Genomic DNA, 20,850 nt, shown 5'->3' with positions numbered 1-20,850 from the left:
TTGGTCTGCTAGTAACTGAACCAACACTTAACCGTGGAACTGTTATTCTTCCCGCAGAGGTAGATGCCTTTTTTTGTAAAGACTTAAGTCTATGGTTTGGAGCGGTCAAGCAGTATCTATCAGGTGGCAACCTGGGGCCTGAATATGGCTTGATTAATGGCAAAGGAGTTTGATTTCTTTGCCTTGCAATATCTAATAAAAAATCTCTTGGGGAGGAGAGGTAAAAGACTGATCAGCACGACACTGGATGGCCAATCGCACATCATCTGCATCAACAGTAGCTTTCTTAGCATGGCTGGAATAAATTTTTGCATCATCTAGAATTGTGGTCACATATCGGAAGGCAAACTCCAACATCTGATTTATAACTCTTGGCTCATATTCTGTAATCCCCATATCCTTCAGGATTTGTGCCATCATCTGTGCATCTTTCGGCATGCTCTTGGGAGAAGCCATCTTGCCAGACTCCATGATATCCGTTGATCAGACTTCTCGAGCTAAATCACCCACATTAATGTATTTCAGTCCTGATCTTGATGCAAGTTCTTTGCCTAGCGTGGTTTTTCCAACCCCTGGTGTACCGGTGAGCAGGATGTTCGGAAGCAACATGCCCAAGGAATTTATAGGGAGAGATTTATAGGTATATTGAAAGAAAAACCTTGAAAACCATAATAGGATGCTTACTATAGTAAGCATCCGAAAGAGGTAGTGTTCATGGGAGATCAAAGGGATGTCTTCTACTTAATGATATCCTGAAAAGCACCAAATATTTCCCAACCTGTCTGCTCACTGAGGCCAGACTTTTTCCTGCCAGTGTGGTAAACATGCATGGGAGCTCTCATTCTACAGTTATTTACTGAATTACTGTGTTTACCAGACACCAGGCCAGGCTCTGGAAATAGAAGTCAAATAACATAGAGTCTGTTCCCTAGTGAAGCTCACAAGTCAGTGAACTTAAAGTAAGTGTTCAGAGTATCGAACTTGGGGAAATTGTGACGATATAGAAATTTTGTTTGTCAGACAGAGTGAACCGGAGCTTGGCTGTGGTATAAATGGCCTGAGGGACTGAAAGTTATGGGAATGATTTATTAAAAGGTTGGTCAACAGGAAAGGAGTTGTCTGAGCCTTAATTTTTGAAACATATAACCTGAAGGCCTTTCCCTACTGTTTCCCTCCAAGGAAAACAGTAGAAAGTTAGACCCCATGTGGAGATTCATCTGCCTGGCAGTCCCTGAGAAATACAGGAAGAGCCTTTGTCTGGTGTCATCCCCCCATGAGGGGGACATAGAATGAGGGGGACATAGAATGAGTGACGAAGAGGATTGGCAGGTTGGAGCAGCTGCAGCAGACATCACTCCTCAGTGCCCCGTGCCTTCCGTGAAGTAGGATTTGCAACATGGGGCCAACCAGAGGCTTTCAGACATTTCCACAATGAATTCCTCTGTGCTTTGCTGTAGAAATTAAAAGGCCTGTTAATTCTTTAATGTAACAAAGCACTATACTCCCTAACCTTTTTTTCTTTTTCTTTTTTTTTTTTTTTTATCCTGACTGATTCCTCCTCTCCTCGCCCAGGCCCATTGGCTTTGTTCCCACAGGAGTCCATGCCAGCTAAACAGATGCTCCCTGGCAGCAAGCTCTCAGGCAGCTTTATGTGCCTCATGGTGAGTGATGGGCTGACCAGGCGTGTGGAGCAGTTATGGGGCACTGTTGGCCAGGTGCCATACCCCCAGGCACTTCAGAGAGACTGGGAAGCACTGGAAATGCTTCGTTGGCCATGACTGGCCTCGTGTAGGGTGCAGGAAGCAAAGTCTCAAAACGACACTTGACTAAATACATTTCCTTATGTCTTATCCCCAAACCAAATCCCACTGAAGTAGTCATGAACATGACCTTCAATGGGCAGATATGGTAAAGGGATAGGGAACCAATCCCAAAGGCCTTAAGAGTGGGCTCCATGCTCTGTTCCTAGGATAGGGGACACTCATCTGTAGTGAAGGGTCAGTCGTTCATTCTCATGCATTTATTGAGCACTTACCTAATAAGGTACTTCTGAAGGAACAGAGTGTTTGTGGAACGTGTAACTAGTCGGAATTTTATTTTATTTATTTATTTTTAAAGATTTTATTTATTTATTTGACAGAGAGAGATCACAAGTAGGCAGAGAGGCAGGCACAGAGAGAGAGAGAGGGGAGGAAGCAGGCTCCCTTTGGAGCAGAGAGCCCGATGCAGGACTCGATCCCAGGAGCCTGAGATCATGACCTGAGCCGAAGGCAGAGGCTTAACCCACTGAGCTATCCAGGCGCCCCTCTAGTAGGAATTTTAAAATAAGGCTAGGAGATGAAATCTTTCAGAAAGTCTTCAGCTTTTCACTTTGTGGTATATCGTCCTTTGACCACTGGGCTCAACACTAGTTTGAAGAACACTGCTCAGACAGGAATAAGAAATGTAATATTTTTACTTGTGTCATCCCCCCATGAGGGGATTTTTACCTAATTAGCCACCAGGCTCAATGAATAAGTCGCCTTTCCTGGCTCAGTAAAGGCCTGAAAGAGTCAATAGAAAGGCTAGACCATCTTACATTCTCTTACTGGCAGAATTCAGGCCAGTAATAACAAGCTTTCCAAACCTCCTGCTTTCTCCTCAGGTTCTCAGCAGCGTCTCCCCACCCCCTCATCTTTTGCTGCTGAAGGGTCTCGGTCCCATACAGGAATCTGGTTTCACTGGGAAGCTGATTGCCTTCCAGAGCCAGTCAGGTCTCCTCCTGAACTCCAGCACACCCCCAGAGCCCGCACTGCTTTTCTTGTTTGTGTTTGCTGCCTGCCGGCTGGCCGACTCAGTTTGGGATGCTTTCTGCACTAGGAACAGTAGATCACAGACTTGCCTGATGAAGCCCAGTAAATGCCCTTTGCGACTCTGACTCTAAGGGAACAAGTCCCCGGCAGGAAGTCTCTTTGACCTTGAGGCTTAGAGGAGATAGGGAGGAGAGGCCGGGTTTGCATACTTGTTTGGAAGGAAGGGCAGGTTCCAAAGAGAAACAGAAAGTTACCTTTGGCACAAGAGAGGTTTCAGGGTCAAGCTTCCTGCTGCAGTGAAGACAGTGGATGGGATTGTCAATGCTTGGAAGAGTTTTAACTTCTTTTGTGGGGTTATTGGGGGTGGCTTGGAGGAGGCTGATGGAGATTGCGGAGTTGCTGAGAGCTCCCCACACCACTCCTTGGTGTTACCACCATTTGCACAGCTCTACGGCCGTGCACTCTCATCAAGCCAAAACCCTGCTCAGCCAGCTTTCCCTGTGGCCGCATCCACTTTTCTTCCCAACCCCCCATGCCTGACTCAAAGGATGGTCACAAAAGCCCCATCTTTCTAGGCTGCTGGATGACACAGGGATCTCTCTAGCTTCCCCAGAAAAAGTTAGAGATCTTAATTCTGGATCAAGATCAGTTCTGTGCTGTCACTGATGCTGTGTGTTTGATTGTCTTGCTAGTCTGGTGGCAAGTGCAGGCCAGGAGCCCAGCCTGAGCAAGCGGAAGTAGAAAGTGGAATTTACTGACTCGGGGAATCCAAGGAAAGGCTGAAAAGTTAAACCATATGAAAGGCAAGAATGGAGCAGAGTCTCCGTGAGAATCGGGAGCTGCACGCTTGTAGTCTCCCTCCCTCTGCTCTTTGCCACTCATCACTGGTACTTTCTGCGGTGGCTTTATTCCTTTTCACTCCATGTGGCTTTTCTCTCGCAGGTGGGCAGCATGGCCTATGGCATCATCTAGGTTTTATATCTTAAAACTTTGTCAAAAAGAGATGGGTAGGGAGAAGCAGGCAGATTCTCTTCCTGAAGGCCAGGTCCAAAATTCCAGAGACTGGCTGGACTTGAACAATCAACTCCATCGGGCCAGTGATCTGTTTGATGCTACGATATCATAGCAGCCGAGTCCTAGGGCCCACACTGTGTCTGCAGATGCTACCCCAAGCTACTGTGTCAGCTGTACCTAACCCCGTGGCCCCGACTTGAACCTGTTGTCCTGCTGTGATTCTCCAGCTGTTGTTGGAAATGGAACAAGAGCGCTAGGGGCATATTCAAGAAGTATATCCTAATATTCCAGATATTTTCATTTTGCCAAACCTATTGCTTCTTGTCTTCACTGAATAATTGACTGATAAAGCGATAGTGCTAGAAGTAAACAGTTCAATGGTTTTTTTCCCCCACCTGCTGCAAGAAGCCCTTAAGAAGTTATTTCATGTCGCTGGGGTTGCGGTTTGGGGATAGGGAAAAAGAAGGTGGGTGAGCTAGGCTCTAAATCCCACGCTGGCCCTAACCAGGAAAGCTTGTCTCCAATTTACAGATCTGCCTTTCACATGAGTTACAATTTGAGAAAAGACACTGGGGCCAAAAAAAGAAGGAGGAGGAGGAGGAGAAGAAGAAGAAGAAGAAAACTACTACAACCCCCAGAGAGTAAGGGAGGAGGAGGAGGAGGAAGAGAGAGAAAAATAAAACTACTAGTCCAACCCCGAGAGAGTAACAGCCTCTTGCAAAAGCATATGGTCTTTCATCTGCTGCTGAAGTAGCTCTAGTAAATTTTAAAACCAAGCAGCAGAGCTACTGAGGGCCTAGGCTTGCACTACAGGCCTCTTTAAAGATAAACATCTTCGTGGGGGAAGTGGTGCTCTGGCTGGTCCCCGTGAATGTCTGCTTAGTACTTTAAATCCATTTCTTCTGAGCCAGCGGTAGGCATTTACAGCAGGAACAGGGTCTGGCCATTCCCTTGGGTGTGAGGTACAGGTGCCTTCAGGTCAAAGAGGGGGTTTGGTTTAGTGCTGGGCTCCCCAGATCAGATTTCTTGGGTGGATGGGGTCCTAAAGCCAGGGCACCCCAACCTGCGAATGAGAGTAGCCCCCCTCCATTCTGAGTCTCTGGTCCCTTAGTGAAATGCCATTCAGGAGTCTCTGTCTCCTGCAGACATAGCAGCGACATGACAAAGGCCCTTCTTCAATCAAAAATATTTTATCAGTGATTTCATCCATGATATCAATGATTGCGTGTTTATCGGTTTTTTAAATGACATGAATCTGGGTAGAATAGGAACTGTCCTCAGCATTTTATTTTGTTTTGTTTATTTTACTTTATTTTAAAGATTTTATTTACTTGACAGACATAACGAGAGAGGGAACACAAGCAGGGGGAGTGGGAGAGGAAGAAACAGGGCTCCTGCTGAGCAGGGAGCCTGATGTGTGGCTCAGTCCCAGGACCCTGAGATCATGACCTGAGCCAAAGGCAGACACTTAATGACTGAGCCACCCAGGCACCCCTGTCCTCACCATTTTAATACCTACCGCTCTCCCAGACTGACTTCAGGATCCGTAAAGAAGGTAGTCTAGCCTCCCATCCTCTCTGCGGTGACTGTCCCCTCTGTGCCACCACAGCAAGGCCACATTCCGGAACTTATGCCACAGAATCATCTTGCCCTTGACATCTTGAACTCCGAGACTCTGCTGTCTGCTCAAAACCCCCATGTCCTCACTCCTCCGTTCCATCAAACTTACTTCCAGCCTCCTCAGGCTCTCCCCTCCTCTGTCTTCTCTGTCCTCTCAGTTTATCAGCGCTCCTTTGACTTCTTGTCACAGATGCAGATTCCACCGTCAGTCACTTCAAATATACTCTCACCGCCTTCCCTGCCTCCTGTGCCCTGGGGATCACTGGCCCCCTCTGACCGCTGCCGGTCCTGCATGAGCCCATCCCTGCTTCCCTGCCCCGCAGTTCCAGAGGAGACCCGCAACCTCACTCATGGATTCAGTGACAAAATCATGGTTTGCAGCCCTGGCTGAGTCCTTGGTGTCTCCAGGGCATATTTATTTATTTAGCTTTCCCTGTACTGCCAGCATCCCACAGTGTCCCTTCAGTGTCCTTTCCCAAAGCCTCCATCATTCTGTTTATCCCTCATTGTCAACTGGCAAGCCGGACGACTTCAGTAGTGAAGAGGGACGATTGGATGTGGGCTCCTTGCCACTGCCCTGGTTAGCAGTTAGATCCCAGGACTTGACCTTTACTGTTCTGCTTATACCCACTGATCTTTGTGATCAGTGATCACAAAGCTTGTGATCAGCCCCCTCCCCCCCAGCTCTTCTTTCCAGTTTATCTCTTAACTCAGACAAGACCCCATGGGTGTAAACCGAAACTCTACCCCTCGAGCAATAACTGCCCAGACTGCCCAGACCAGTTTGAGTTTAACCCCTGACTCCTGCCAGCCCATGGAATGACTGACAGTCACCTTCACCACATTATGGTGCTAAAATCTCTGCCCAGGGAAGAGCACAACACACGTCTAGGCACATTACCTTAAGGTGCCTGTGTGAACTTATGCCCCCCCCACACCATGGCAGGGCTCCTCTTTCTTTCTTTCTTTCTTTCTTTTTTTTTTTTTTTTTTTAAGATTTTTATTTATTTGACAGAGAGACAGGGAGAGAGGGAACACAAGCAGGGGGAGTGGGAGAGGGAGAAATAGGTTTCCCGCTGCACAGGGAGCCTGATGCGGGGCTCCATCTGAGGACCCCGGGATCATGACCTGAGTGCAAGGCAGACCCTTAAGGACTGAGCCACCCAGGCGCCCCGGGCTCCTCTTTCTGAATACTCATCCTAACCCTAAGTAAAAAGAACACATCCTCCCTTGCTCAGGGAGTTGCAGCTTTGGAAATTGCTCCCTGTGATCTCCTTGTCTGCTACAAATAAAGTTTTCTTTGTATGACAGTTCCACCTGGTGTAGTTTCTGTATGTGACTCACCGAGGAGCAACTGACCTTAGTTCAACTTGGACTTTTTCCCCACCTCCAGACTTATCCACAAAAGGACCTTCTCAGGCGCCTGGTGGGGCTCCCTGCTCAGCAGGAAGCCTGCTTTTCCCTCTCATGCTCGGCCAGCTTCTGCTCTCTCTCTCACCATCTCTCTGTCAAATAAATAAATCAAATCTTAAAAAAAAAAAGTGCCTTCTCCTGCTTCCTCATGATCAGAGGAGGAAGTGGCCCTCGTCCTCCCCTCTGAAACTTGCTACATCATTCACACCGTCCCCTTGTGTCTGTTTCTCCTTCACCTGCCCCTCATCTTGGCCTCCAGATGTCCTCTCTTCCTAGAAAACCCTGGCTCCCTATTTCACCTTCCCCTCCAGCTAACATCCATTCTCCTCTCACTGCCTCTGTTTACCTGCTTCCTGGTGTCTTCTGGGTTAGCTGCCCTCTGACTTTTAATCCATCACTCTACAGTATCTGTTCTCAAAAAGGTCACCAAAACCTGTTAATTATTAAATGAAATGGGCCTTCCAGTCCTTAGCCTGACTTTTTGACAGTGTTTGACTTTACCGACCACTCGTCTTAAAATTCTGTCATCCTCGGATTCCCACACTTTCTCCTGGTATTTTTTCTATCCATCCGATTGCCTATTCTAATTATTTTTAAATTATTTATTTATTACTTTTTAAGGAATCTCTGTGCCCAATGTGGGGCTTAAGCTCACATCCCTGAGATCAAGAGTTGCATGCTCTCCTGACTGAGCTGGCCAGGTGCCCCAATAATTTTATTTTTTGCTGATCTCACTATATTTAGACTAAGATGGAGTGGTTTCAAATCCCTTTTTTTTACCATTTATCAATGCTGTGGTCTTCAGCAAGTTTTTTCATAAGAAATGCGGCTAATAATACAGATTTAATGATTGGGTATGAGAATTAAAGGAGATAATGCATAAAAACTGCCTCATTCAATGGCTGGCAAAAATTGGCAGTCAAGGAGCACCTGGGTGGCTCAGTGGGTAAAGCCTCTGCCTTCAGCTCAGGTCATGATCCCAGGGTCCTGGGATGGAGCCCCTCATAGGGGTCTCTGCTCAGTGGGGAGGCTGCTTCCCCCACTCTCTCTCTCTGCCTGCGTCTCTGCCTGCTTGTGATTTCTCTGTCAAATAAATAAATAAAATCTTTAAAAAAGAATTGGCAGTCAGGACATTTTCATTTTCTTCTTTTCCTTCAGTGACCTCTCTCCCAACTCCCTTTTTTGCCAAATTACTTTTTTAGTTCACCTTACTTTTTGGGGTGTTGTAAGATCCCAGGATTTGGGGCTCAACACTGAATTCAAATCCCTTTCCTACCTCTTACCAGCCCTATGACCCTGGGCATGTTGTTGTTCTCAAACCTTGGTTTCCACGTCTATAAAATGGGAATAGTAGATCCTCACAGGATCAGTGTGTGTGTGTGTGTGTGTGTGTGTGTGTGTGCGCGCTTGCATGCGCACGCATTAGGGGGTTTTAAATAAGTAAATAAATGTTAAAAATATATTGCATATATATAAATTAAAATATGCATTATATTTATTTTTATATACCTACGAAAGGATATGGTGAAGTGCTTAGCACAGTCCTGGCAGGTAGTAAGCACTCAGTAGATGGTAGTTACTGTCTTATTTGCACCTGGCCTACGCCTATCACCCACAGATACCCTCAAACAGGCATCTCCCACCCAGTCCCCATCTCTTGTGCTCTAGCCCCTGTATTTTGCCAAATGGCTGTAGAACATCTTCACTCTTGTGTAAAGAGTAAAGAATCTGATTGCTCAGACTCTTGTTCAAAACTGAACTATGGGGGCGCCTGGGTGGCTCAGTGGGTTAAATCCTCTGCCTTCAGCTCAGGTCATGATCCCAGGGTCCTGGGATCGAGCCCCACATCCGGCTCTCCGCTTGGTGGGGAGTCTGCTTCCCCCTCTCTCTCTCTGCCTGCCTCTCTGCCTACTTGTGATCTCTCTCTCTGTCAAATAAATAATAAAAAATCTTAAAAAAAAACCAAAAACTGAACTATGTGCTCTTCACATATTCTCCATCTCAGTGAAAGCAAGTCTTTCCCTCAGATACAACTTTTTGTTTCTTCTCTTTTTGTCACTGCTTTTATCCCATCAGCCACCTGCCTTGTTTCTGGAATTTGTCCTTTTCTAATTATACTCCTTCAGTTCAGGTCCTTATAATCTCTCACTTGAATTATTGCCTGGTCTCCTCATTGGTTCTCTGAATCTGAATGCTCCTCGTTCTATCCCATGTTCTACTGTGTGTCCAGAGTGACCTTTCTAGGATGCAGGTCTCACTGTTGTACCCTCCTGTTTCAAAATGTCACACATTGCCATTGAAGGTCTTTGAGCTTTAAGCCTAAGTGTGGATAGGTCTTGTGCTGACCTATTTCTCCACCATCATCACCGGCCACTGAAGGCTCTGCCCACACACGAATTTGTAACTGCTGTTCCTCCAGGATACCATATGCCTTCACTGCTCTTTCTTTCTTTTTTTTTTTTTTTAAAGATTTTATTTAATTATTTGTCAGAGAGAGAGAGGGAGAGAGAGCAAGCACAGGCAGACAGAATGGCAGGCCGAGGCAAAGGGAGAAGCAGGCTCCCTGATGAGCAAGGAGCCCGACGTGGGACTCGATCCCAGGATGCCAGGATCATGACCCGAGCCGAAGGCAGCTGCTCAACCAACTGAGCCACCCAGGCGTCCCTTCACTGCTCTTTCTTTCTTTCTTTTCTTTTCTTTTTTACCACCTTTCCCTAGGATGCCCTTCTCCCCTTCTCTAACTAGCAGACATCCTTAGGGAAACAGAGGAATGTCTCCTTTTCTCTAGACCCTTCCCTGACCCGCACATCCTTCCATCCTGTTGCTCCTTCTGTGCACAGATAGCATTTGTTAATATTTCTCTATTGCCACTATAATTACTTTGTATCATAGCTAATTATATACCTCCCAGCACAGGGCTTGGCACAATTCCTAGCAATGTTGGTTGATTTGAATAAATGAGTGCATAAATGATACCATCTAGAAGGATCTTGTGAGATGGGATTTAACAAGAGAAATTTGTTACAGGTAAATATGGAACAAGAAGACTAGTTTTACAAGAATGAAGATGGAAGAGATTGGTTTAACAGCAGAATGTGTTAAAAATTATCTGGGCGTTTGGTTGACAGTACTGTGGGAGTCAACAATGTAAGGTGGTAAGAAAAAAAAAGAAAGAAAAAAGGTGGAGGAAAGGGAGAAAGAGGGAGAGGGAGGAGGAAAGAAAATGAACAATTTTTAATGAAGAAACTGAGAGTCTGGTTTTACCCCCAGAGTATTGTGTTTGGTTCTAGGTATTATGATTTTAGAGGAACTTTGGCTGGAAAGCAACAACTCTTGAAACTATTTTGTTTCTAAGACGTCTTGAAAAACTTATCAAAACAGACAAATTGGTGGCTAACACAATGAAGAGGAAAAAGGGAGAAAGCACAGATATACAAAATAAGAAGTGACAATGGAGAAGTGAACATTGAAACAAAAAATTGTAAGAGTCTTTATAGGTCTGTGCAAATACTTTTTAAAACTTGAAATGGGTAATTTCCTAGGGAAATGCTGAAAGAGATGGAAAATTTAAACAGATCAATTTCTGTGGAAGAAAGAGAATCCTATTAAGAAGCTATCTCAAAAAAGTTCTAGTTCCAGAATATTTCACAGAGGATTTCAACCAAGCTGCTGCATATTACTAGATAGTTCCAGTACTCTTTGTATTATTTCAGAGCATTGAAAAGGAAGAGAAACTTCCTACTCCTTTTTAAAAAGCAAATATAGGGTGGCTGGGTGGCTCAGTCACTAAGCATCTGCCTTTGACTCAGGTCATGATCCCAGCATCCTGGGATCGAGCCCCATATCGGGCTCCTTACTCAGTGGGGTGCCTGCTCTCCCTCTCCAGCTCATGCCCTCTCTCACTCTCTCTCTCTATCATAAATAAATAAAATCTTTTCTTAAAAAAGCAAATACAATATTGATGCCTAAACATGATAAAGAGAGTGCAAAAAGGGGAACTATAGAGTAATATTTATGAGTACCCGCAAAGAAGTACCATACATATAGTATTCACATAACACCAATAAATAGAATCAACACCACTTTTTTTTTTTTTAAGATTTTATTTATTTATTTGACAGACAGAGATCACAAGTAGGCAGAGAGGCAGTCAGAGAGAGGAGGAAGCAGGCTCCATGCTGAGCAGAGAGCCTGAAGTGGGGCTCGATCCCAGGACCCTGGGATCATGACCTGAGCCGAAGGCAGAGGCTTTAACCCACACAGCCACCCAGGTGCCCTCACCACTTTTTCTTTTTAATTTAAAGATTTTTTTTTTTTTAAAGATTTTATTTATTTATTTGACAGAGAGAGAGATCACAAGTAGGCAGAGAGGCAGGCAGAGAGAGAGTGGGAAGCAGGCTCCCCGCTGAGCAGAGAACCCGATGCGGGGCTCGATCCCAGGACACTGAGACCATGACCTGAGCCAAAGGCAGTGGTTTAATCCACTGAGCCACCCAGGCGCCCCTAAAGATTTTTTTTTTAATTTGACAGAGAGATCACAAGTAGGCAGAAAGGCAGGCAGAGAGAGAGGGGGAAGCAGGCTCCCCACTGAACAGAGAGCCCACTGCGGGGCTCGATCCCAGGACCCTGGGATCTGACCTGACCTCTGACCTGAGCCAAAGGCAGAGGCTTTAACCCACTGAGCCACCCAGGCGCCTCTGCAACACCACTTTAAACATATAATTCACTACCATCAGGTGAGTTTCATTCCAAAAATGCAAGGTTGGTTCATTATTAGGAAATCCACTAGTATCATATACCATATTAATAGGTATTAAGAAAAGTAATCTTAGGATTATCTCAGTAAAGGCTGACAGACATTTTATTGAAATTCAACATCCATTCCTCATAAAACAGTCAAGAAAATAAGGCGATGGATATACTTAACATGATAAAATATATATACCTTAGTCCTAAAACCAGTAACTTTCTAAATTGGGAAACACTGTCAGGGTTTCTCTAAGTCTAGAAACAAGGGCAGGATGCCCACTCTCTATTCTACTTTGTGTCAGAGGTATTAGCACAATTAGACTAGAGAGTCATTTAGAGGCACAAGGCTTAGTAATGAAATAAAACTATTTATTTTTCAGATATAATAATAATCCTGGAAATTGAAGAGAATTAGTGATAAAACTCAAACAATAAAAGATAAGGTAACAGGATGTAAAATTAACATGCTGAAATCAATAGCTTTATATACCCAAAAAGTAGCCAATTAGAGACCATAATGATAGAGGAAAACTCATTTGCAATTGCAATAAGGAAGATTGAATACTTAGAAATGAACCTAAAGAGGGACGCCTGGGTGGCTCAGTTGGTTAAGCAGCTGCCTTCGGCTCAGGTCATGATCCTAGCGTCCTGGGATCGAGTCCCACATCGGGCTCCTTGCTTGGCGGGGAGCCTGCTTCTCCCTCTGCCTCTGCCTGCCATTCTGTCTGCCTGTGCTCGCTCTCTCTCTCTCCCTCACTCTCTGACAAATAAAAAAAAAAAAAAAAAAAAAAAAAAGAAATGAACCTAAAGAGTAATGTATAAAACCTACAGGAGGAAAACTTTAAAACACTCCTGGAGGACACATTTGAACAAAGGGAACGACATCCCCTATTCTTGAGTTGGATGATTTCACACCGTAAAGGTGACAGGTTTCCCTAAATTAATTTATAAATGTAATATAATCCCAATAAAGATGCCAACAGACTTTTTTAGGAGGTCAGGTAAAAATAACAAAATACATTTGAAGAAATAAATATGCAAGAATAGTCAAGAGAACACTAAAAGGGGCGCCTGGGTGGCTCAGTGGGTTAAAGCCTCTGCCTTCAGCTCAGGTCATGATCCCAGGGTCCTGGGATCGAGCCCCACATTGGGCTCTCTGCTCAGCGGGGAACCTGCTTCCTCCTCTCTCTCTCTCTCCCTGCCTCTCTGCCTACTTGTGATCTCTGTCTGTCAAATAAATAAATAAAATCTTTAAAAAAAAAAAAAAAAGAACACTAAAAAAGGAAATTTTCATGGGCCAGGGACTAGCTTTCCTGGGCATTAAAATGCACTGTAAAGCCTCTATAATTAAAACGTTATGCATGAATAAACAAATATATGAGTGATGTAGGAGGCAAAGCCCATAAATAGACTCAAGGACTTATGGAAATTTAGTATATGATAAAGGTAACATCTAGGACCACCAGGGTAAAGAGGGAGGTTTTAAGAAATGGTGCTAGAACAACTAGGTAGCTGTTTGGAAAAAGAGGATTTGGATTTATTTCTCATATCATACACAAGAATAGACTCCAAATGGGTCAGGGATCTGAACGTAAAAAATGAAACCATCTAAGAGCTAGAAAAAAAACCTGGTGATTCTTCTTTCCTCTCAGTGAAGGGAAAGGCTTTCTAACCATGACTCAGAATTCAGACGCAGTATAGTAAACGATCAATAAATGTGATTATATACAAGTAGAAACTCTTCCATGGCCAAAAAGACAACGTAAAAGTCAAAGACAACTAAGAAATATCTGCAACACATGTTGAAGACAAAAGGGTAACAGTCCTAGGATATAAAGAATTCTTAAAAATGCAAGAAAATAGGACCAAAAACTCTGATAGAAAAATGAGAAAAAGACAATTCATTTAGATATGAAAAAGTGATAAAAGGTAAATGATGTAAAATGGATTATTAAACCTACAAAAAAGAGTTTTTTTTTTTTTTTTTTTTTTTTTTTTTTTAAAGATTTCATGTATTCCTTTGAAAGAGAGAGCATGGAGGGGTGAGGCAGAGGGAGAGGGAGAAGCAGGCTCCCCGCTGGGCAGGGAGCCTGACATGGGGCTTGATCCCAGGACCTGAGATCATGACCTGAGCTGAAGGCAGCTGCTTAAACTGACTGAGCCACCCAGGCACTCCTGCAAAAACAGGTTTAAACTCATAAAGAACTGAAAATTAAAATAACACTAAAATACAATTTCTCATCACAGTGGCAAGAATTGAAAGTACGACAACATTCTGTTTGGTGAGGCTGTGGAGACGTATGCTCTCATGCATTCCTTTGGTAATGTAAACAGATGCTACCCTTTTGGCAGGGCATTTGGCAATATCTGATAAAATTATCCACTGACTTGCCTTTTGATCCGGCAGTCCTACTTGGAATCTACCCCGAAGGTAGACCTGTATCAACATGAAAATACACATGCGTAGGGTCACTCATTGCAGCATTGTTTGTAATTGCAAAGCGCCCCGGTGCAGAAGCGTTTTATCTTGATGAAATCCCAGCAGTTCACTTTTGCTTTTGTTTCCCTTGCCCTTGGAGATGTATCTAGCAAGAAGTTGCTGTAGCCGAGGTTGAAAAGGCTGCTGCCTGTGTTCTCCTCTAGGGTTTTGATGGATTCCTGTCTCACATTGAGGTCTTTCATCCACTTTGAACTTATCTTGTGTGTGGTGTAAGAGAATGGTCCAGTTTCGTGCTTCCACATGTGGCTGCCCAGTTTTCCCAGCACTGTTTGTGGTTGAAGAGACTGTCCTGGTTCCTATTGGGTGTTATTTTGGTTAGTTTTATATGTGACCCAGGTGGTGAGATCCCAGCTGTTACCCTTAATGCCTTTTTCAGTCTTAACTCCTTTTCCCCAGATCAGAGTGGCTTACTGCAGAGGCGCCCTTTGCCTGCTTGGTCTGCTTCCCACAGTGCTGTGGCAGCGGAGTAGGAGAGTGGGAGTAGAGTCTGGGCGGGAGCCTGGCCCATATCAGGCAGAAGGTGTGGACTGAGCTGGGCAGCACAAAGTCCTTGGTCAATGCTTGGACCGCACTTACTGTGTTTCAATGCCATGTCTGCTCTGTCCTAGCTGGGGACATTGGGGAAGTTACATAACTTCTCTGAACTTCATCCAGAGAACGTCGAAGACACTGACCCTTCAGTGCTTTTGTGAGAATTACTTAGATGGTGATAATGATGAGAATAATAATGACATCAGCTGTGTGGCAGGTCCTGTTTCAGGTACATTCATTAATACAATAAAACACACATCAAACACCAAAACTGGTGTACAGTTCAGGTAGGACCCCCCCCCCGCCACCCCCCGCTGATAGGGCACTTCCTGCAGTTTGTCAGCAGCTGATAGATTATTGCCTTAGTGCTGTCTTACAAAGACTTCATTTATTCCCACAAATCAACACAGATAAAATACTGAAGATTTCATTTAAGCTCAGGAAGGAGGCAGTGAGTACTTTCCAACATCATTTCATTGATGAGGTACTTGCGGCTTAGAAATCAAGCGTTCTTTAACCAGACTGTAACATTAGCACTTGAATCTGATTTTTAGGTTCGGGGTCTTGGGTTTCTGCAGAAACCAGACAGAGCTGATGCTGCTTCTGGGATGTTGTTATGTGCTATTTTGATACTTAGTGCCCATCTTCAGAACAAATGCGTAGTTGGAATAGACCCCTGACTGCGAGCTTTGTGTAAGGGAGAAAATGGAATATGTCAGGTTATCCAAGGGCTGGGATGGGTTATAGGTCCCTATCTGGGCCCATCAGGCTTCCGATGATACTGGCTGGCGTAGTCTCACAATAAATGAAAGTTCTCCATCCCCCCTACCCAAATCTTCAGGCTACTGCTCTCCAAAGCCTTTTCTTTTCCTTCTTTGTGCAGGTTTTAAGCAGCTAGATCCTCTTTGACAGTATAAAGTATGGATTAACACTAACTGTAGCAATCCCAGGATTATGGACTCAGAAGAATAAATCTTGGGTTGACCCTGAGATGATTTCAGTTAAGTCTCATTGTGAAGAGCAGTGGGAGAGGCGGTTCTGAGCAGGTTTGCTGTTTATTCCTGGTTCCCAAGACCCGTCTTCTGAGTATCGCTGTCCATTGTGCATTCGAAACACAAGTGATTATTCCTGTGAAGCGCTGTGGGGCTGACAGCAGTGATTACACCCAAAACTGGCTCTGCTTCTTGCCGGGCCTCATTCCTGGTCAACAGAGAATACACAAGGAAAGCAGGAGTCGTGGTCATTGAAACACTCATCTGCTTATCAGTGTCTATCCTGCCAGCAAGTCAGCGGTTAGCTTTCCCTGAAGATTAGCATAAAACCAGAAATTTTTAGAACATGCTCCCTGTCTCACCATCCTCTTTTTTTCCTTGAAACTTCCTCCTCCCTCTGGATGTGGATTTCCCCCCAGAGCCCATTCTCAAATACTGCCTTAGAAGGCACGGGGCGAAGGAGAACAATAATGTGCAAACTTTCTCTTATTTCTTTGATTTTTCCAGCAACAGCTGCAGGCTTACGTGGCCTGGGTGAATGCACAGCTCAAGAAGAGGCCAGCAGTGAAGCCGGTGCAGGACCTGCGACAGGATCTTCGGGATGGGGTGATCCTGGCGTATCTCATCGAAATCGTTGGTCAGTTGGCCCTGGGCTCTGATGCCAGAACATGCCTTCTTTATCCTCCACATGCCCTTCAGAGCAGTTTGCCACTGCTTTGTAATATACGGAAATGGAAGTATAGAAGGTTTAAAATACTTGCCCAACGTTAATTCATTTATTTATGAGTCAGCAAACTCTGTGTGCTGGGCGCCGTATTATGCTCCGGCAATGTGATTGTGAGCACAGTCTGTGCTCTCAGGAGTGTCCCAATCTAGTTGGAAACACTGGAAAGGGAATGCAATTCCATTCATGTACTTTGGACTCTGATGGGGTAAGGACAGAGAGGAGCACATGGGTGGATGGAGGCACCCAATCCAGTCCTAGGGTTCAGGGATGGCTTGCCAGAAGAACTGATGTCCAAACCAAGGCTGGAAAAGAAAATAGTAGTCAGGCCAAACGAAGGAGGGTTTGCCAGCAAAAGGAGCCCTCCGTGACAATCCCATATCGTCCCACGAAAAGGCTCGTCCTCAGGGAGCCCTGGAGCTGTTGCTAGCCTTTCTTACTGGAGGACAGCATACCCTGTGTCCACAGCATTTGTCCACAGCTGTTATCATGATAGTATTGCCATTCGCTGAGCAGTAACTATTTTCCTGGCTCTCCCCTACAGACTGAGCTCTTCAAGAGCAGGTACAGTGTGATTTTTTTTTTTTTTTTTTTTTTTCTGTTTCCACAACTCCTACCCAAGTGCCTGGCACATAATAGGCCCTCTGGCATTTATTGTTCTGTTAATCAGCTGACCTTGCTTAGTCCTTGAGAGATGCGGGCTTGCACGTGGCATGGAAAGAGCCCGGTTTGCTACCTCCGTGGGCCAGCTCATGGATTCATCAGGGCACTCCTTTATAATAATAATGATGGTAATAGTTAGAGCTGCCATTATTGAACACTTTTTATCTCATTTCATTTAATTATCAACCCTTGCAGATACTGTCATCCCCATTTTCAGGAAACTAAGCTTAGAAGATTTATAAAAATGAATAAATAAATTCATTGAGCACTTTGAATGTATCGAGGATTGTACTAAGCTACTTCAGATGATTTATGCCGTGGAGATGAGATGAGTACTACCGCCTTACTCATTTATGAGGTTCAGAAAGGCTAGGCGACTTTCCGAGGCCATGTAACTGTACCGTGGCAGAGGAGAGGTAAAAAACTAGATCTATTTTAATTCCAAAGTTCATTTCAAGCCCTCATTTTCACTGATTTGAATTGATTATACTTGAAAATATAATCAGATAGAAAATGCAGAAGCCACAAAAGGATGTAAAAGCCTTTTTTCCAGCCGCACCAGTGATGTGTTCTTTCTGGAAGCAACCAGTGTTAGCAATTTCTTGCATTTTTTTCCAGAGATGTTTTATGCATATGGAAACAATATGAATATGTATTCTTGGTTTCCCAAAACCCTGATTCTTAAATGCTGCATTTTATTGTGACTTTGGTATATGGAAAGACTCGCTGAATTCACTACCTTAGTCCCCATTCTTTCTTTTTTTTTTTTTTTTTTTAAAGATTTTATTTATTTATTTTGACAGAGAGAAATCACAAGCAGGCAGAGAGGCAGGCAGAGAGAGAGGAGGAAGCAGGCTCCCTGCTGAGCAGAAAGCCCGATGCGGGGCTTGAACCCAGGACCTGGGATCATGACCTGAGCCGAAGGCAGCGGCTTAACCCACTGAGCCACTCAGGCGCCGCATTCCCCATTCTTTCTTTAACATGCCGTCTTCGAGCTTTTGATCCATTCCTCCACTGAAACTACTTTCGTCCAGGTTACAACCTTTGCCTTATCAAATCTGGTGGCTTGGCCTCAGCCCCCATTTTATTCGGTTTAGCAGAACCTGGTACAGTTTATCCCTCCTCCTCCAGTCACCATCTTTACTTGGCTTCTAGGACCCTCCTTCCTCACTGGCTCCCCCGGTTCGCCCTGTTGGCTTTTCTCCTTCATGACCTCTAAATGTTGAAGTCCTCCGTATTCAGTCCCTAGCCCTTGTGTTTTCTCTGTCCCCAAGTGATCTCCTCCCACATCCATAACTTTAGCTCTAAACTTGTCTTTGAGTTCAAGACATGAATATCAACTTCACGTTCAACATGGCGCCCCGAATGTCTGAAATGCAGCTCTAACTGCACATGCCCTAATCAGAACTTTGGCTATCCTTCTCCCTACCAGTTCCTCTCTCCTCCAGATTTCTTCTGAAGTAACACAGGATGGTACCATTCACCCAGCTGTGGAAGTTGTCCTTAATTATTCTCTTTTCTTCCTATATCGTACCCAGTCCTTCACATGTGCTATCTGCTTTACATTAAAATTTTACCCGATACCTGACTTTTCACCTGGTACCCGATACCAGCCTTTTCCAGTCAAGCCCAAAACATCATTAACCCTTGCCTTGACTAGTTTCATTTTCTAACAGATCTCCCCACTTCCTCTCTACGTAAGCTGAGTCCATATAGAGTCCTCTTTTAAAACACAGATTATTAATCTACAGACCCTAAATGACCTGGCTTTGCTTACCTGTCGACCTTCTCCTAGGATTTGACTCCCCTTTCTCTCTCCACTCCAGCCACTGCTGTTCCTCAGATAAGCTGAGTTCATTCCCACCCTGGTGTGAGGTTTGTTTTTTGTTTTTTTAAGATTTTATTTATTTATTTATTTGACAGAGAGATCACAAGTAGACAGAGAGGCAGGCAGAGAGAGAGGAGGAAGCAGGCTTCCTGCTGAGCAGAGAGCCCAATGTGGGGCTCAATCCCAGGACTCTGGGATCATGACCTGAGCCGAAGGCAGAGGCTTTAACCCACTGAGCCACCCAGGTGCCCCCCTCCCCACCCTGGTGTTTGTACCTGTGGTTCTTCAGTCTGGAATGCTTCCTCGTCAAATCCTAACATCTCTTACTTTATTCAGGTTTCTGCCCACATAGACTATCAGGGAGGCCATGATGTTGCTTTTCTTCGTTTTTCCTCACAGCACCTACCACTGCCTGAAATTATATTAAACATGTACTGGTTCACTTGGTCCTCTGTCATCCCTGGAGATAGAAGGTCTGCAGTGGAAGGGACTCTGTCCATGTCGTTCATGGCTGTTTCACTGGTGCCCACAACAATGCCAGGCATGCGGTGGGTGCTCAGTGAGGATTTGTTGAATGAGGAAGCATACACACGGTCATTTCCCAGGCCCCTGCATATAGCTTTGAAAATTTGAAGACCCTCCAAAAGGCTCTTCGTTTCTTATTCCGCATCCAAGTGATCAACACCAAGGCTTAACGCACTTGCATATTTATATGTAATCTTAGCGTTTCCATCAAATATTCCTTTTGTTGGTATCTGGCTGTTAGGAAACTTTGATAGTGTTCCTCCCTATAGCTTTTGTATGTTTTCTCTCTTCTAACAGCAGGAGAAAAACTGAAGGGGGTACAGCTGGCTCCCAGTAACCAACAGGAGATGAAGAATAATGTGGAGAAAGTGCTCCAGTTTGTGGCCTCCAAAAAGATTCGCATGCACCAGACTTCGGCTAAAGGTCAGCGGCCCATCACATCTTTGGGGGATGAGTACATTCAGCTTTACCCAGTGATTATGAGGTTCAGAAGAACCATCCATTGTATAGCCAAGGCTTCTGAGTAGACTGGAATAGCATTAGGCCCATGGCATCATATCATTTATCCATAAAGAGTTACCCTCTTGGGACAAGGGGATCATCAAAATCTGAGTGCTTTGAAAACCTGGATGGAGATAGACATTCTCTATTCATTTTAATTGAATAAAGGTCTGCTTGAGTGTATGTGTGAAGAAAATACAGTAGCAATGACAAGATTGGGATATTAACTTTACAGTGTCTCATTTAAGTAATCAAAAATGAAGACAGATTATGTTTTTCAAGTTCCTTGGGTTTTATGCTCAAGAATTATTTCAAATCATAATAGCTATAGATTTTCCCATCCAGTTTTCCAGAAGAAAAATAGTTTATAGCTTTTAATTTTGGGGATATTGCAGAATATTTCAGGCAAGATGAAAAGGGGCTCTGGGACCTCTGTACATAGCCTGTCTTATAGCTGCAGAACCCAAAGAGGACACTTCCTCAGTCCATATTGAGCCCAGCTGCAAGGAAGCAATCGTTTCGGTGGTCAGAGAGCCCAGGCTCCCTAGCCCTCCCACTGTTTCTCTAGAATTGCTTGTAGGTCTGGGTCTGTTTCAGCTTCAGTTTCTGGGTCTGATTGCCTGTGGCTCTGATGAGAATGAGGGCTGTAGGGAGCCTTCCTTCCATGTTGGATTATTGGTGTTTTCTGTGTTGGGATCATTCAGGTGGGGCAGACACTTAACCATTGAGAGCGCCCTGTAGGAGGTATCAATCAATCATTTTCCAAGCTTTGCATATTTGCAGTGCTATGAATCTAAAAAAATAGGAGTTTTACCCATTTCCTTACTTTAACTTTCACCAGATCTATCACATTGTTTTTTTAAAATTTATTTAAAGATTTTATTTATTTATTTGACAGACAGAGATCACAAGTAGGCAGAAGGGCAGGCAGAGAGAGAGAGGAGGAAGCAGGCTTCCCGCTGAGCAGAGAGCCCGATGTGGGGCTTGATCCCAGAACC

General features: G+C 44.5%; 1 protein-coding gene and 1 pseudogene across 1 annotated transcript in view; one reads left to right on the top strand and one right to left on the bottom strand.

Moving 5' to 3' along the window:
* LOC111153742 overlaps window positions 1-604 on the bottom strand; it is a 1,061-nt pseudogene extending 457 nt beyond the window's left edge.
* The window catches only part of LOC111153741 (DIX domain containing 1), a 56,172-nt gene that overhangs the window by 3,757 nt on the left and 31,565 nt on the right, over window positions 1-20,850 (top strand). Inside the window, exons 2-3 of the mRNA XM_022512941.1 lie at window positions 16,119-16,248; window positions 19,649-19,774. Of these exons, the coding sequence (XP_022368649.1) occupies window positions 16,119-16,248; window positions 19,649-19,774 (256 nt within the window). The remainder of the gene's footprint in view (window positions 1-16,118; window positions 16,249-19,648; window positions 19,775-20,850) is intronic.

This window comes from Enhydra lutris, unplaced genomic scaffold (genome assembly GCF_002288905.1).
Source record: "Enhydra lutris kenyoni isolate GAN:26980312 unplaced genomic scaffold, ASM228890v2 scaffoldscaffold34, whole genome shotgun sequence".
Classification (NCBI taxonomy): domain Eukaryota; kingdom Metazoa; phylum Chordata; class Mammalia; order Carnivora; family Mustelidae; genus Enhydra; species Enhydra lutris.
This window is presented reverse-complemented; position numbering and strand designations above follow the sequence as displayed.